Source organism: Chaetura pelagica, unplaced genomic scaffold (assembly GCF_000747805.2).
Source record: "Chaetura pelagica isolate M959 unplaced genomic scaffold, ChaPel_1.0 scaffold94, whole genome shotgun sequence".
In the NCBI taxonomy this organism is placed as follows: domain Eukaryota; kingdom Metazoa; phylum Chordata; class Aves; order Apodiformes; family Apodidae; genus Chaetura; species Chaetura pelagica.
Window position 1 is genome coordinate 2,218,612 of NW_009952881.1, and position 13,692 is coordinate 2,232,303.

At 37.0% G+C, this 13,692-nt stretch overlaps 1 protein-coding gene across 1 annotated transcript in view; it reads left to right on the plus strand.

Moving 5' to 3' along the window:
• Positions 1-8,344, plus strand: part of LOC104386761 (vitamin D 25-hydroxylase) — a 10,391-nt gene extending 2,047 nt beyond the window's left edge. The window contains exons 2-6 of the mRNA XM_009995414.1: positions 473-646; positions 2,439-2,624; positions 2,910-3,542; positions 6,684-7,013; positions 8,169-8,344. Of these exons, the coding sequence (XP_009993716.1) occupies positions 473-646; positions 2,439-2,624; positions 2,910-3,542; positions 6,684-7,013; positions 8,169-8,344 (1,499 nt within the window). The remainder of the gene's footprint in view (positions 1-472; positions 647-2,438; positions 2,625-2,909; positions 3,543-6,683; positions 7,014-8,168) is intronic.
• Positions 8,345-13,692: the final 5,348 nt, after the last annotated feature.

Sequence of the window (13,692 nt, forward strand, 5' to 3'; positions counted from 1 at the left end):
GGTCCGGCCTCGGCAGCAGCGGAAGCACAAAGCTCTGGAGCTGAAGAGGTTTGGGCAAAGCCGGTGCTGCGGTTCCAGCCCTTCCCGTGGGAGCGGGGCCAGAGCAGATTCTCGCCGCCCCGATCGCGGAGCTCCCTCCCCGGGGCGGGGCAGCGGGGAGCAGCTGCCCGCCCGCCGCTCTGCTCGGCTTTGGCACAGCGTTCAAACGGGTGTCCTGCTGCACAGCGGGGGAACTCGCTTTTCTCCTCCTCCCCAGGTCTTGCACATGCCAAGAGGGCTTAAAATCATCAACATGACACCATCAAATAGCCTGCTTGGGTAACGCATCATGTTAACTGAAAACACGTTGCTTCCAAATACCTTCAGTGGCTATTTGGACTATGTATTTACCGTCCTTTTGCTCTAAAACGAAATAACAGATTATTTTTTTGCCTACTTTCCTACAGATCAGGTGCTTCTTTTCATTGACTAGTTTCAAGCAACCGATCTGTTTTTACAAGGTTCATAATAACGAAGCCCGAAGTAGATCCAGCAGGTGTTTGGAAGTGTGCACGTGTACCCGTGCGGAAGCACAGGCAGGTTTGGGAGCAGCTGCTCAGTCAGCAGGCACAGCCGTTCGGTGTGCCTGTACATTCCCAAAGTGTTGGTACAGCCTGGGGGGTTTGGCTTAGCAGGATTATCCCTGGAGTGCTGTGAAGGACTGAGCTTTGTGTCCACAACCGATACATTGTCTAGAAGATCGTGTCCTTCAAATGATAGAAGCGTTTCAATGTAACAGCCCTGTCAAGCAAATAAAACTGCTGCCAGACCTTGTCTGTCCAAAGCTTTTGTCCACATCGTTTATGAAATAGACACAGTCTTGTCATTAGTGGGAAGCAAAACAAAGAGCACAAATTAGGAACATGATAAATGGAAGAAACAAAGGGATAGGGTTATCTTTTGTTTCACTTATTTTGGCAATAGAGAAAGGTGAATGTGTTTGAGGCAAAATGTTAGGACAAATAGGATGGAAATAGGCATGAAAATGTGTCATCAAATAAACGAAGCTTTCTGCTTGCCTGCAGTGCTGCATGAGGTGTCGGTCCCCTGCTGTTAGAAGGAGTCCTGCAGAATTTGAGGAAACTTGAAGAGGGCAGATCAGGATTTGGGGGGGCTCTGAAAAATACAATGAAAGGAGTTTGGGGTTTTTTTTATTATGTATGACAGGAAGCAAGAGAAATAAGCGATGATCAAAGTACACAAAACTCACAAGTGGTTTGCAGAAATTCATCAGGTGTGTTTTCTTGTCACATAAGAAAGAAAAGCCATTGTAACAGTGAAAATATTGAGTTTGCTAAAACAAAATAGTCAGAATCATAGAATCATTTAGGTTGGAAAAGACGCTTCAGATGGTGTCCAACCATTAGCCTGACCCTGCCAAGTCCACCACTGAACTGTGTCCCTAAGCACCACTTCTACATGTCTTTTAAGTACCTCTAGGGATGATGACTCAACCACTTCCCTGGGTGGTCTATTCCAGAGCTTGACAACTGTTTTGGTGACAACCCTGTTGTCACAGAATGTATAATTAGGCCAGTATTATTTCATACTGTGCAGGATGTAATGCATCTTTCTTCAAAGCACCTAGGGCTGGCCACTTCTGGAACAGGAGATGGGACTAGCTGGGCTATGCTGTCGTTTGTTTGCTCTTATCATGGCTCTCACTTCTACCATCTGATGGTTCTTTGGGAGCCTGTGAAAAGTAAGCTGGTGTCCAGTTTCAGAGACAGAAAGGACTGGGTGCAGCTTGGTGGTTTTGACAACTGACACCATTTCTGTGTCTGCCATTACTAAGTGACATGTTGCAAGTCTTTGTGATATGAACTTGTAGCTTTATTCATATTGCCCTTAACCAAATTAAACTATTGGAATTTACCTTGACTAAGGCAGGGAGAAGGAGCAGATACAGCAGTAAAGCTTTCCTCCCTCCTGTGGAAGTAATCTCAGCAAACTAGGAAAGTAGGCAATATATAAACTGTATTTCTAGTTCTTATATTAAAACTATACCTTATCTCTAATAATATTTAGTTATATACTTAGAAATATACACTTACATCTACTAATGTTAAGGGACACCTTTTCTGAAAAATACGCATTTTGATACAAGTTAAAATTTAAAAAATGACTATATAAAAGCATCCCCAGTCCTTCCTTTGGAGAGCTGGTCACTTTAGGTGCACAGCAAATGTACAGAATGTATTGTGGGCTAATTTACTCTCTCTTTTGACAGGCTAAGTTAGCTCACAACAGGCTCTCCTATGTAATGCTACAGTTGTGTTACCTCTGGTTGCCTGTATGCCCTACTGAAGTTTATTCAAGCCTGTATTTACATTGATACCTAGTGGCTTTTTCACTTATTAATTACCTATTTTTACTTGTTTTCAACATTTGTTCTTAAGATTTGATTGCATTTTACAATTTTGGGTTTTTTCCCCCCCCAAAGATCTTCAGTCTTGATCTTGGAGGTATATCTGCTATTGTGCTGAATGGCTACGATGCAGTAAAAGAATGCCTTGTTCATCAAAGTGAAATTTTTGCAGATAGACCATCTCTTCCCTTGTTTAAGAAGCTGACAAACATGGGAGGTAAGCACTCATGTCTTTTACATAACAATGTCAATTTTGTGGAATAGATAGGTTTGTCATCTCGTGAAACGTTTGCTTTAGCCATTTATTTCTTTATCTGCTTCCATAAAGTACTTGATGCTTCTTTAAAGATACTATTTGAAAAGAATTGTCACTCTTGGACTATGTTCCATAGCAAGATGCGTGTAAAATTTTGTCTCGGTTTTTGTCTTGTTAAATAATTTTGTTATCTTACAGGGGAAAATAAAGTGCTGCATAAAATACTGTGTCAAAATATTTTTTCAGGCTTACTGAACAGTAAATATGGCAGAGGATGGACAGAACATCGCAAATTAGCTGTAAATACCTTTCGAATTTTTGGATATGGACAAAGGTCCTTTGAACACAAAATTTCAGAAGAATCTATGTTTTTTCTTGATGCCATTGATACTTATAAAGGCAGACCATTTGATCTTAAGCACTTGATAACAAATGCCGTGTCAAACATTACTAATTTGATTATTTTTGGAGAACGTTTCACATACGAAGATACTGAATTTCAGCACATGATTGAGATTTTTAGTGAAAATATTGAATTAGCTGCTAGTGCTTCTGTATTTTTATATAATGCTTTTCCTTGGCTTGGTATCTTGCCATTTGGGAAACACCAGCAGCTGTTTAAAAATGCAGCAGAAGTCTATGACTTTCTTCATGAGCTTATTGAACGTGTCTCTGAAAATAGGAAGCCTCAGTCCCCTCGACATTTTGTAGATGCGTATTTAGATGAGATGGACTCCAAGGAAAATGATCCACAATCTACATATTCAAGAGAGAACCTAATTTTCTCTGTTGGAGAACTCATCATAGCTGGGACAGAAACCACAACAAACGTTTTAAGATGGGCAGTGTTATTTATGGCTCTTTACCCAAACATTCAAGGTAAGAACCTGGACGTTTTGAGGAACTGATACACTTTCCTATTGCAAATTTAAAATGCTTTTCTGAAGTGGTGCAGTGATCCATAGCCATAACCAAAAGGGAAGATTTGTATATATTATTATATCATATTATTTACCAAATATGCTGTGCATAGATGCGGAAAGCTTATTTTATATGCAGATGAGGAATATATAAAAAGTCAAGTTTGATGATAAAATGTTAGCATATTATTTTGTGAATACATTTTAATGAACCTTTAATATTTTTAAGAATGTATTTCCAATATGTTAAATTTAGTGTGGTGACGCATAATACTGGTTGGCAGATGTAGTTAATAAACAAATGCAGTTAAATATGAAATAAATAAAATATAAAAACATCAGCAAGAATGTATATCAGGTTTGTTTAACAGTTTAGGTAAAATTCCTTTTTATCCTTAAGTGCCTCAATTTGCAAGAGGTTTATGTATTCTACATATGTATATTTATATTTGTGGAGAAACAAAACCAGCCTTTAAAAATAAAAGTATCTGTTACAGTCATTCTGAAGTAAGACAGCAACAGATGATTGAATGTCAGCATGAATGTTTTAGGTAGAAATTAGGATTTTAGAAGTGAACAGGCACATTTCTTGTTTAACTTCCTTCACTTTTCCTGTCAAAACCTTAGCAGTGCTTAGTTCAACCAGGGGACTTCTAAGTATTGGAAGAAAGAGCAGCCTAAATAATTTGTAAAGTTACTATTTGTACTTGGACCAAAGAATATTGCTCTAACATCCATTTCATCATCATCATCATTATTGCAGAATAGGAATAACAAACATTACCCGTAGCTGTAAGGCTTTTGAGATCTGCAGTTCTGCATAGAAACCAGGTATCTTCATGTAGGAAAAATTCTATTTTGTTCATATGGTAATAGGTGCATGACTCTATCACTTCTGGTTTTCTCAGCTAGAATAATTTTTAATTTAAATTGAGTGGAAATAAAAGCAATTATTATTTTAAAATTAGAGATCGTAGTGGTTTGGGTTGGAAGGGATCTTAAGGTCATCTAGTTCCAACCCCTGCATGGGCAGGGACACCTCCCACTAGACCAGGTTGCTCAAAGTCCTGTCCAGTCTGACCTTGAACACTTCTAGGGATGATGACATTTTGTATTTATGTTTAAGGTCAATACAGCTTTACTTGTAAATAAGTAAATAAATAAGATGTTCTGATAATGCATGTCAAGGCCTGACATACTATAAACAGTGAAAATAATTCAGATTAAATAAAGAGGTCGATGCAAAAACTTTTTTGTTGCTGCTGTTATCAAGCCTCATATTCACTGAGCTGGTTAAAATATCTAGCTGAGCAAACGGAACCAAAGTTCACTCAAACATCTCCTGAGAGCCATAACCTCTTACATATTTTCTCAGATATTTTAGTTAGCTGGTTAGTTAATTGAACATGAGGAAACTGCTTAAGGATTTAAAAATAGGAAAAATTTTTCCTAGCTTACAATTAAAATCATGATCTAACAGGATTGGGGTTCTTAATTTTAAAAACTTTGAGGGACATACCAAAGAGAAATATGTCACTAAGTACAGCTAATTTTTGAAAGCTTAAAACTGCAATTGTTATTTTTAACCAGTCTGCACATTTCAGATGATTTAAAAATTAAATGGATTTTTAAAAAATTAAGTGTTGCTTTTATGCTTCTAAGTTCCACTGATTCATCTGTATGCTATACAGAATATACTAAGAAAAACTACCAAAAAAGAAAAACATTAAATTAAATGAGAAAAAAATAGAATCTCATAGGTACTGAAGTTTTAGGATCCATATATATATTGTCCATATTTTAGTGAAATTATGTACCATCATTAGTCAATAGGATATATTTATGCTTTACATGCTATAAAAAGCCCAAATGTAAAAAGATCCAAAAATTAAAAGTTTTTGATCAGTCTGTCCTGGCTCACAAACAATATTAATATCTTAAAACAAGAACATTCTACTTCTCTGTTCAGATCTTACCAACATACTGTTTTTCAATAGAGATTTTAAAAAAACAACTTTGTAGTTTTGTCTCCTATGCATTGGCCAATTTTGTTGAGATTCACTCACCTAATATAATTTTCTGATCTCAGCTCTTGTGATATAATGAGTTTCCGAATTTGGGTTCAAAATGATTTCATCTTGATAAAAATAAAAATTGCTGTTACCTTTTATTTATTTAGACTTTCTTTGTCCAAATATCACAGTATAAACCCATACAACACTACAGCACAGAATGTTACTTTCACTAAGCTGCTTTTCATCTCTTTATTTTTATGTGAAATGTTGTCATTCCGGGTTGAAAAGCCTGGTGATTCTGGTACAATTTTTCTGCCATTGCCCAGATTTTCATTATTGGCTCCACATGAATTGTACAAGTCAAACTTTGTTTTAGTTAGAAGCTGTTCAGCTGCTCTGGCAGGGGGGTTGGACTTGATGATCTCCAGAGGTCCTGTCCAACCCCAAACATTCTGTGATGCTGTGACCTTTGGCAGTTTCAACAAAGAAAAGTGTATCAGGAAAAAGAAGAGGCAGCTTGAAAGCCCTGGAGGTTATCAAGATAAACTGTTGACTTAAAATAGCTAAAAAAAACCCCAATGGTTGGATTTGTCAATTTTCAGCTAAATTTGGACTCCTATTCCTCTTAACTCTCACTGTGATGTATTAGATATATTCAGTTGATGAGTGAATTATTTTGTACTATGACAATTCTAAAGAATCATAGCAGAAGTAGACCAGAGAAAGTTCAAGTGGCTAATTTCAATGTTATGTGTGCTCACTCAAGTATTTAATGTACAATATCTTTGCAGTCTTTTGCTTGTCCCTTTGGTTTTGAAGAGGTCCAGAAATAAAAATATACACAAAGTATGCCAAAACAGAATTATACTGAGAATAATTAGTTTTGAAATGAGGTACATATGGTTGTAAGAATTCCTACTTGCAAGATAAGAAATATAGACTATACATTAAAAACCTTACAAGCTACTGTATTTAATATATTTCATGTTTCAGTATCCTTTTAAAAGTATCTAGGTTTTAGCTTAAATTAAAAAAATAAAGGATATTACACACTAATCATCAGCTTTTATTCCTGTTCCTAACAGGGCAAGTTCAGAAAGAAATTGATTTAGTCATCGGCCCAAACAAAATGCCTGCCTTAGAAGAGAAGTCCAAGATGCCCTACACTGAGGCTGTTCTACATGAAGTTCTAAGATTCTGCAATATAGTCCCCCTAGGTATTTTCCATGCAACTTCCAAAGATACTGTTGTGCGTGGTTACTCTATTCCTGAAGGCACTACAGTCATCACAAACCTCTACTCTGTTCATTTTGATGAAAAATACTGGAGCAACCCAGAAGTGTTTTTCCCTGAGAGATTTTTGGACAGCAGTGGGCAGTTTGTCAAGAAAGATGCATTTATTCCTTTTTCACTAGGTAAGAGTGATTCCTTCTGCTGTTCATTTTCATAAATCTAGAGGTGTGTAATATATAAGTGATGGCAATAAATCACAAAATGACAGGATGATATATCCACAGTTCTGATGAAACAGCTGTTTTAAAGATACTCAATATAATGTACTCTGAACATAATGTATTTTAGCATAATATCCTTTATATAGATGATTATTATGTGTAAATTAACAAAAAAGACAGCATATCTTTTTATCTAAGGAGTCTATGCATTTTATATCATTGCAGCACATAAGTTCTATTCATTTCACAATTAATAGTAATTTGCTGGTTAAGTCATTATGTACAGGTGATTTACTCAACCAGCTTTCAATTTTCAGCACTTAGATCACACCAGAAATTGCAGATTTTGTTCAGAACTATCCTGGGGGTCAGCATGTAGCACTGCGTTGTGTCCTGAGGAAATATTCTGGCAGCCCCAAGTCATTATGGATTTCTCTTTCGATGCCTACAAGAGTGGATAACTTACCTTACATATTATTAGCAACCTAAAAAATTAGGTGCTCTGTATAAGCTAAATGCCAGGGCTACCTCTGCAGTCCATTGAAAGACACAGTCAATAAAGACAACGTTCTTTATTGTATATTCTGTTAAGTCTCTGTTTGCCTTTTTGACCTTTACCAGTTCCAGATACTGTTATCCATTCATCTGTCTTCCACAGCCATCACATTTGCTCCCTGTAACCATTCATACAAGGAATGGGAACTAACATTTAAAGGCATAATCTAGACTTATTTCATGAAATATCTTTCTACTTAGCCAGTTATAACAATTTCCAGGTAATAACAACTGGCAGTAGATGTAAATGAGAAAATAGTAGGAGACAAAGGCTGAAATTCACAGTATCATTTTTAAAAAACAATCTTCTGTCTGGATTGGCACTTCAGGACAAGATAAAGTAGCGAATAGTTCATCTAAATAAATTTGATGGAATTAGTTACAATGGCATTTATGTAGTGAGAAGAACAGTTTGCTGAAATTTGTTACCTGCCAAATACTATCACCAAGTTCATACAGCTCCTCTTAGAACACAGAAATGAGCTATTTTTTCTCATAGTAAGAGTGAAAATTTAATTTAACACTTTTAAAGTCCTTTCAAAACATTTCTTTTCAATCCAGGAAGAAGACATTGTCTTGGAGAACAACTAGCTCGAATGGAAATGTTTTTGTTTTTCACTTCATTGCTACAACGATTTCACCTGAGTTTTCCTCATGGTGTGATTCCAGACCTCAAACCAAGACTGGGCATGACCTTACAGCCACAGCCATACCTCATCTGTGCAGAAAGAAGGTGAAGAGAAGGGTCTGTGTTGTCAGGTGGAGCACAATGCTCCAAGCCACAGCTGAGGATCCACTTTGCCTTCTTATTTCTAAATATGTTCATGTCAGAAGAACAAACATTTAAAGGACTTGCAGATAAATTCTGACTGTTCACAAAGTTGGTAGTTTCTTTTTACTTGGTTTTCACACACACAAAAAAACCCTGAACCAAAAATGTGAAACACATCCTGTGTGTTAAAGTTGATGTTTTTGCTGCAGGTCTGTTTTGAATGTAACTTCTGATTCAGATTTTAAGTATTTAATTACTTAGCAAACCATTTTACTTTGAGATGGTATTATTACAAGCATGGAGAATATGGTCAATATACTCTGAATCATCCTTGGAAATCTCATTTACATTATTCCAGCTATGCTGTTCTTTATAATTCTCCATTAAATGTACATAGCTAAAAGGGTTTTAAAAGTATCTATTTAAATTCCTGTAACTCAGAATAAACTATCTTTTGCTTTACAAACAAATTGTCTGTTAAAGAAAATTAATCCTTCCTTCTCCTTGCCCCACCTTCCCAGTTTGTCATGATTTTCTAGTGAATCAGGAAACTATGTGAATTTACTTGTAAGATCTTTTATGGCTTCCTTCTCATTTAGTAACATATACAAAGTGTTCATTTATTGCCATATTCCTGAGAATTATAGCAATCTTTTTTCCAGTTAATTGCATTTTCAGACACATGCCCTCCACTGGCTCCCAACACAAAGCATAATGTAATGATTAATCTCTGCCTAAGTAGTCTGGAGAAAAAGTGTTTGTGTCACCAGGGTCACATGCAACTATACCACAAGTCAAGAAAATAAGCTGTTCATGAGTGACCAGAGAAGAGACCTGGGGGAGTAGAATAGGGTGGGAAGAAACAGATTTTAAATGGATTTTAAGCACAAGTTTTAGGCAAAAGAGCTACTCTTGACTTCTGCCAGCTTTATTTTTTATTCTTGACAGCTATTGCTTTATGGTTATTGGTAGATAAAGATTTATGCATGCAGGCGCCTACAGGAGAATTTAACACTCTCAATATAGTATCTTCAGTCCCCACCATGGGGGGACAAGTGGTGCCTCAGAGTAGGGTTTAGAACAAAACACACACTGAGCAAGCAGCTGTTTAAGGACAGCTGAATATCAGACCTTGCTGTTTATACAGCTTATGCTTCCACTTGGAGCTGCAGGAAAGTTCAAAGGCAGGAATTGGTGGTTTTCTGCTGGCCTGAGGTTTACAGCTTACACTGAGCAGAAATCCTTACTTTCTTTGAAAATAAAAAAGAGAAGGATCAAGCAGAGTTAATATCTGTCCACTTGTACAATAGTCTACTGATCTATTGATGCAGCAGGTCCAGATTAAATTACTTACTCTGTCTGAAGGTAGTCAGACCTCATGTCCCACAGAGAGCATCTTCAACACGTGCTCCTGGTTCTCTGAAGAGGGAGGGCAGGCTACTCCTCTTGCTTTATAACTGTCTTTCTGTAGAGAAGATTTGAGATTCAAAAAGGAGATGAAGGAGGTAAGCCTGATTGCTGTGCATAGGGCACACCATGAAAGCTGTGAATAAATCACTCCTATGATACTGGCAAAGAGTGGGGCTTGGGAGTCAAAACTGAGGGAGTTAAAAAAATCAAGAACCAGTTCTTGCAGGGTTTGTGCTCAAAAGGCAGCTGGCCAGTGATAATTCCCTTTTGCTGAGGTATTTTGAGATCTAACTCCTGGCTAGTCTTTAATCCACTTAATGAGAACCATATTGATTATATGTCAGTCTGGTTTCTAAATCAAAACGCCTTATAAAAGCCTCAGAATATCAACCCAAACTTTTACATTATCTGCCAATTTATGGTCTCATTTAAGCAATCAAATACATTTGACAAACTATCTTTTCTATAAATCTATATCAGCATTAGATATATTTACATGTTTAATTTTGTATTAGGTTTTTAATTATTTTCCCTCTGACTTGGAATTATCTTAATGATCCAATTTAATAATTTGAAATCCTCACATTGTAATAGGTTTTTTTCCAGCCCTCTAGAATTTATCCATTGTACCAGGATTGATTAGTAATGAGTATCAGGAGCCAGCCAGATGTTAAATATTTCCTGGGGAGAGTTTTCTACAGCTGAAATATCTAACATAGCTGTCTGCTATTTAACATTGTTTTGAGATTAAAGGTTGATATATTAACCAGAATATTTTTTTTCTGGCTGTAGAATTTAAGGATGAAAAAACCCAACACAAAGTAATGTGTCAAGGCAGATTGTTCCCACTTGCAGAAGTTTTCCTCAATCTGACTTTAAATGTCCTAATGTTTTAAATTAAAACAATGTGCTCAGATACGGATGGAAAGATTTCTTGAAATGTAAGTTGTAACTTCTCTGTTTCTGTATATTACTGTCGTTTATTGCACTCTTGGTTTCACTATTTTCTAGTTCTGTAGTATTTATAGTCTTCCCATTTTTTTGTTCTGCAGTGTTAGCTCTTTGAATTCATGATGCGTTTAGAACTGGAAGCACTGTTTCCATGCACAGACGTATCAGAAACACAGGAAAACACTCATGTACCTTCTCTGTAACTCCACTGCCATTCCTAGAGGCAGTGAAGGGCTTTTTGCTCTAAATAGCTAAAAAAGCATATTCAGCTTGCTTTCTGCTGCTCTCAGTCTCTGTACAGTTTTGAACAATTCTTTTCCTAGTTTGTCTAGGAAAAAAACCCACTTCCATTTTTTTCCCTTCCTGTGAGGTTACTGCAATGTTCTTTGCACTGTTTTTCATTTTTGTTCAGTGTTTGTAAATGCAGATTAGACTTAGCAGTCTTTCCTAAGGAACAGAAATTTTAGGATTAAGACTTGATTTTATATTTTTACTTATTTTAATTCCTCCTTGAGCCGTAACTAGTTGTCTTTTCTGAGTATAACCATAGAAATTCTGGTCATTGGAGGAGAACATAGTTTACCACTGTATTAGTTTACTAGATCCCATTCAAAAGCATCCACAGCCAACCAGAGTGGAACATCAGTAGAAAGACTACAAGCTGCTGCATGTTTCTCTTATATCTGTTTTCTCTGTCTTGGCTGTGGTTTTGAGTATTTGCCTTAAAGCAGAGACTCAAGAAGTGGTTCTGTGCCTTTTTTCTTTAGCCCGTGGGTGGCTGGACAACAGCTGCAAAGTTTTCAGGTGTTTAGTTGAGAATAGCTGTCACCAGAGGGCCAGATGTATCTCCCTATGTAGTTTCTATGTATGCCGAGAGATCAGACATGTCATTCAAAACAACGTGTTACTGGCTGGTCCAAACCTCCAAAGTTACTCAGCGTGCCAAGGACAAGATAAATGACTTGATGGTGAGCTCATTTCTTTGCAGATCACATTCAACAAGGAGTGTTGAAGCATGAAGCAAGTGGTTTAGGTGGGATATCAAATCAGCTCTGTGTAGCAACCAAGGTGAGATATTGAGGTTAGCTTTAGAGATGTACAAGCTCTGCAGAACTGCACAGATTAGACTGCAAGGGAAGAGAAGCTTAATTGGTACCTGCTGTGCAACAGCCATTCCACTAATGCAGTTTGTCTGCTATTAACCCAACCTACCCTTTACCACTCTGCATGCTTGTGGACCCATTCCCTTTTCTTCTTCCTACTGACAAATATTTGCTGAATCTAAAACTGCTGAACAGATGTGCATGTCTGCTTTTCCCCTACACCAGGTTTTCTTGCAAAGGAAAATTAGATGGACTCCGAGTAGGAGAATAATTCTGCATCCACAGTGCAGGCAGTGTTGGTAATGAGTATTACAATACTGCACAGGATGACCTGATGTGCACTGTCTTTACACTCCAGGAATTTAGCATGGTCTCTATTCAGTGGTACTCACCATCCTTGCTGGGAACTAGACTCAAGTAGAGCTTGAAGTAAAGTCATGGATCTTTCTGCATTCTGTGTAGTGATCCCTCCTTAAGCATCATCATCATGCAGGTAAGTTTCCAATACAAGATCACTCTATTTTTTAGTTATGTTGCAGAAGTTATGAAATTGTAATCCTGAAAAGAATTCAGTTGATTTGCATTCATTTCATACACTCACACCACAATCTATTCATTTCACAGAGTATGTTCTTGACCTCCTGTGGGATAGATCCAATATCAATAGAAGGAAGGTCTTTCCTTCTGGACTCTGGCCTTTTTGGACGTGTCCAAATATAAATTCAGATGTCTGAGCCAATGGCACAGAAAATGGGCATAGGGCAAGGGGGATCTCTATTGAAAAGCTGTAATTCTAAAAGAGCTTGGGATTCATAGCAGGTTGTTAGATAAACATGAATGTTAACTGTGCAGCCAAAAGATCTTGTGTTGATAGAATAGTGAGGGAGGATACAGAAACTGTGTATGTATTTGGTGCTGGGACAAGCATTCCTTGAATACTTTGTCCTCTTCTATTATCTATAACTGAAAGAGCTTTTTAAAAAATTGGTAGTGTTCCTGTAAAGCTAAAAAATTACTAGGACCATATTTATGCTACATTTTCTGGATTGCTTCTGATTTATAAGCTGACCAAATAGTATGTGATCATATCAGGGCAGCACCATATCCAAGCTAGTACGGTTCCATTTTGGGATGATTTATCATTTCAAGGCTTGGTGACACACTGACACTGCTAGAAAGTTTTTGGGGGAGGTGGAAGCTCAAGCACCTCTCCAGACAATACACCACAGAAACATACTGTAGAACATACTGGGTAGTGACACATTCAAAGCATTTTGTTTGCTTGGTTTACCAAAGACATGATTAAACAACTTGATTACAGTCTACAGCTACCTACAGAGAAAACAAAAGTTGATTAAAAAAAATCTCTTCAGTAAGTAGAAAAGAAAATAAATAGAAGTTAAGGTGAAATATCATCAAACTAGGAATAAGGTGAATACTTGAAACAGCTTTAGGTGAAGAATCAGGTTTATTACTAGTAGTGAGGATAGTAGAAAATTTAAAATTAATTATCAGACCTTTCTCCTGTGCTCTGATTCTAATTTTCACTGTCTTCAGCAGGAGAAGTAAACTACATTAGGTTACAATAGTCCCTCCTATGTCAACCAAGAGCTTATAAAATTTACTGTTTCTCTCTGAACACCAAGCATCTGTTTTACTGGTTTATTTTGTTGTTCTGCGGCAGAATTAGATTCTGATTCAGTCTTTCAAGCAGTGAAAATAAACTCTTAATCTGCATTTTTAAGCTTCTATTGAGCCTGATGGTTTCTACAAACACTAGTGAGTAGATGAGGCAGATTATGTTGTCGTTAAGGTAGCACATTCACCTGAAAAATAATAAGTAGAGAAC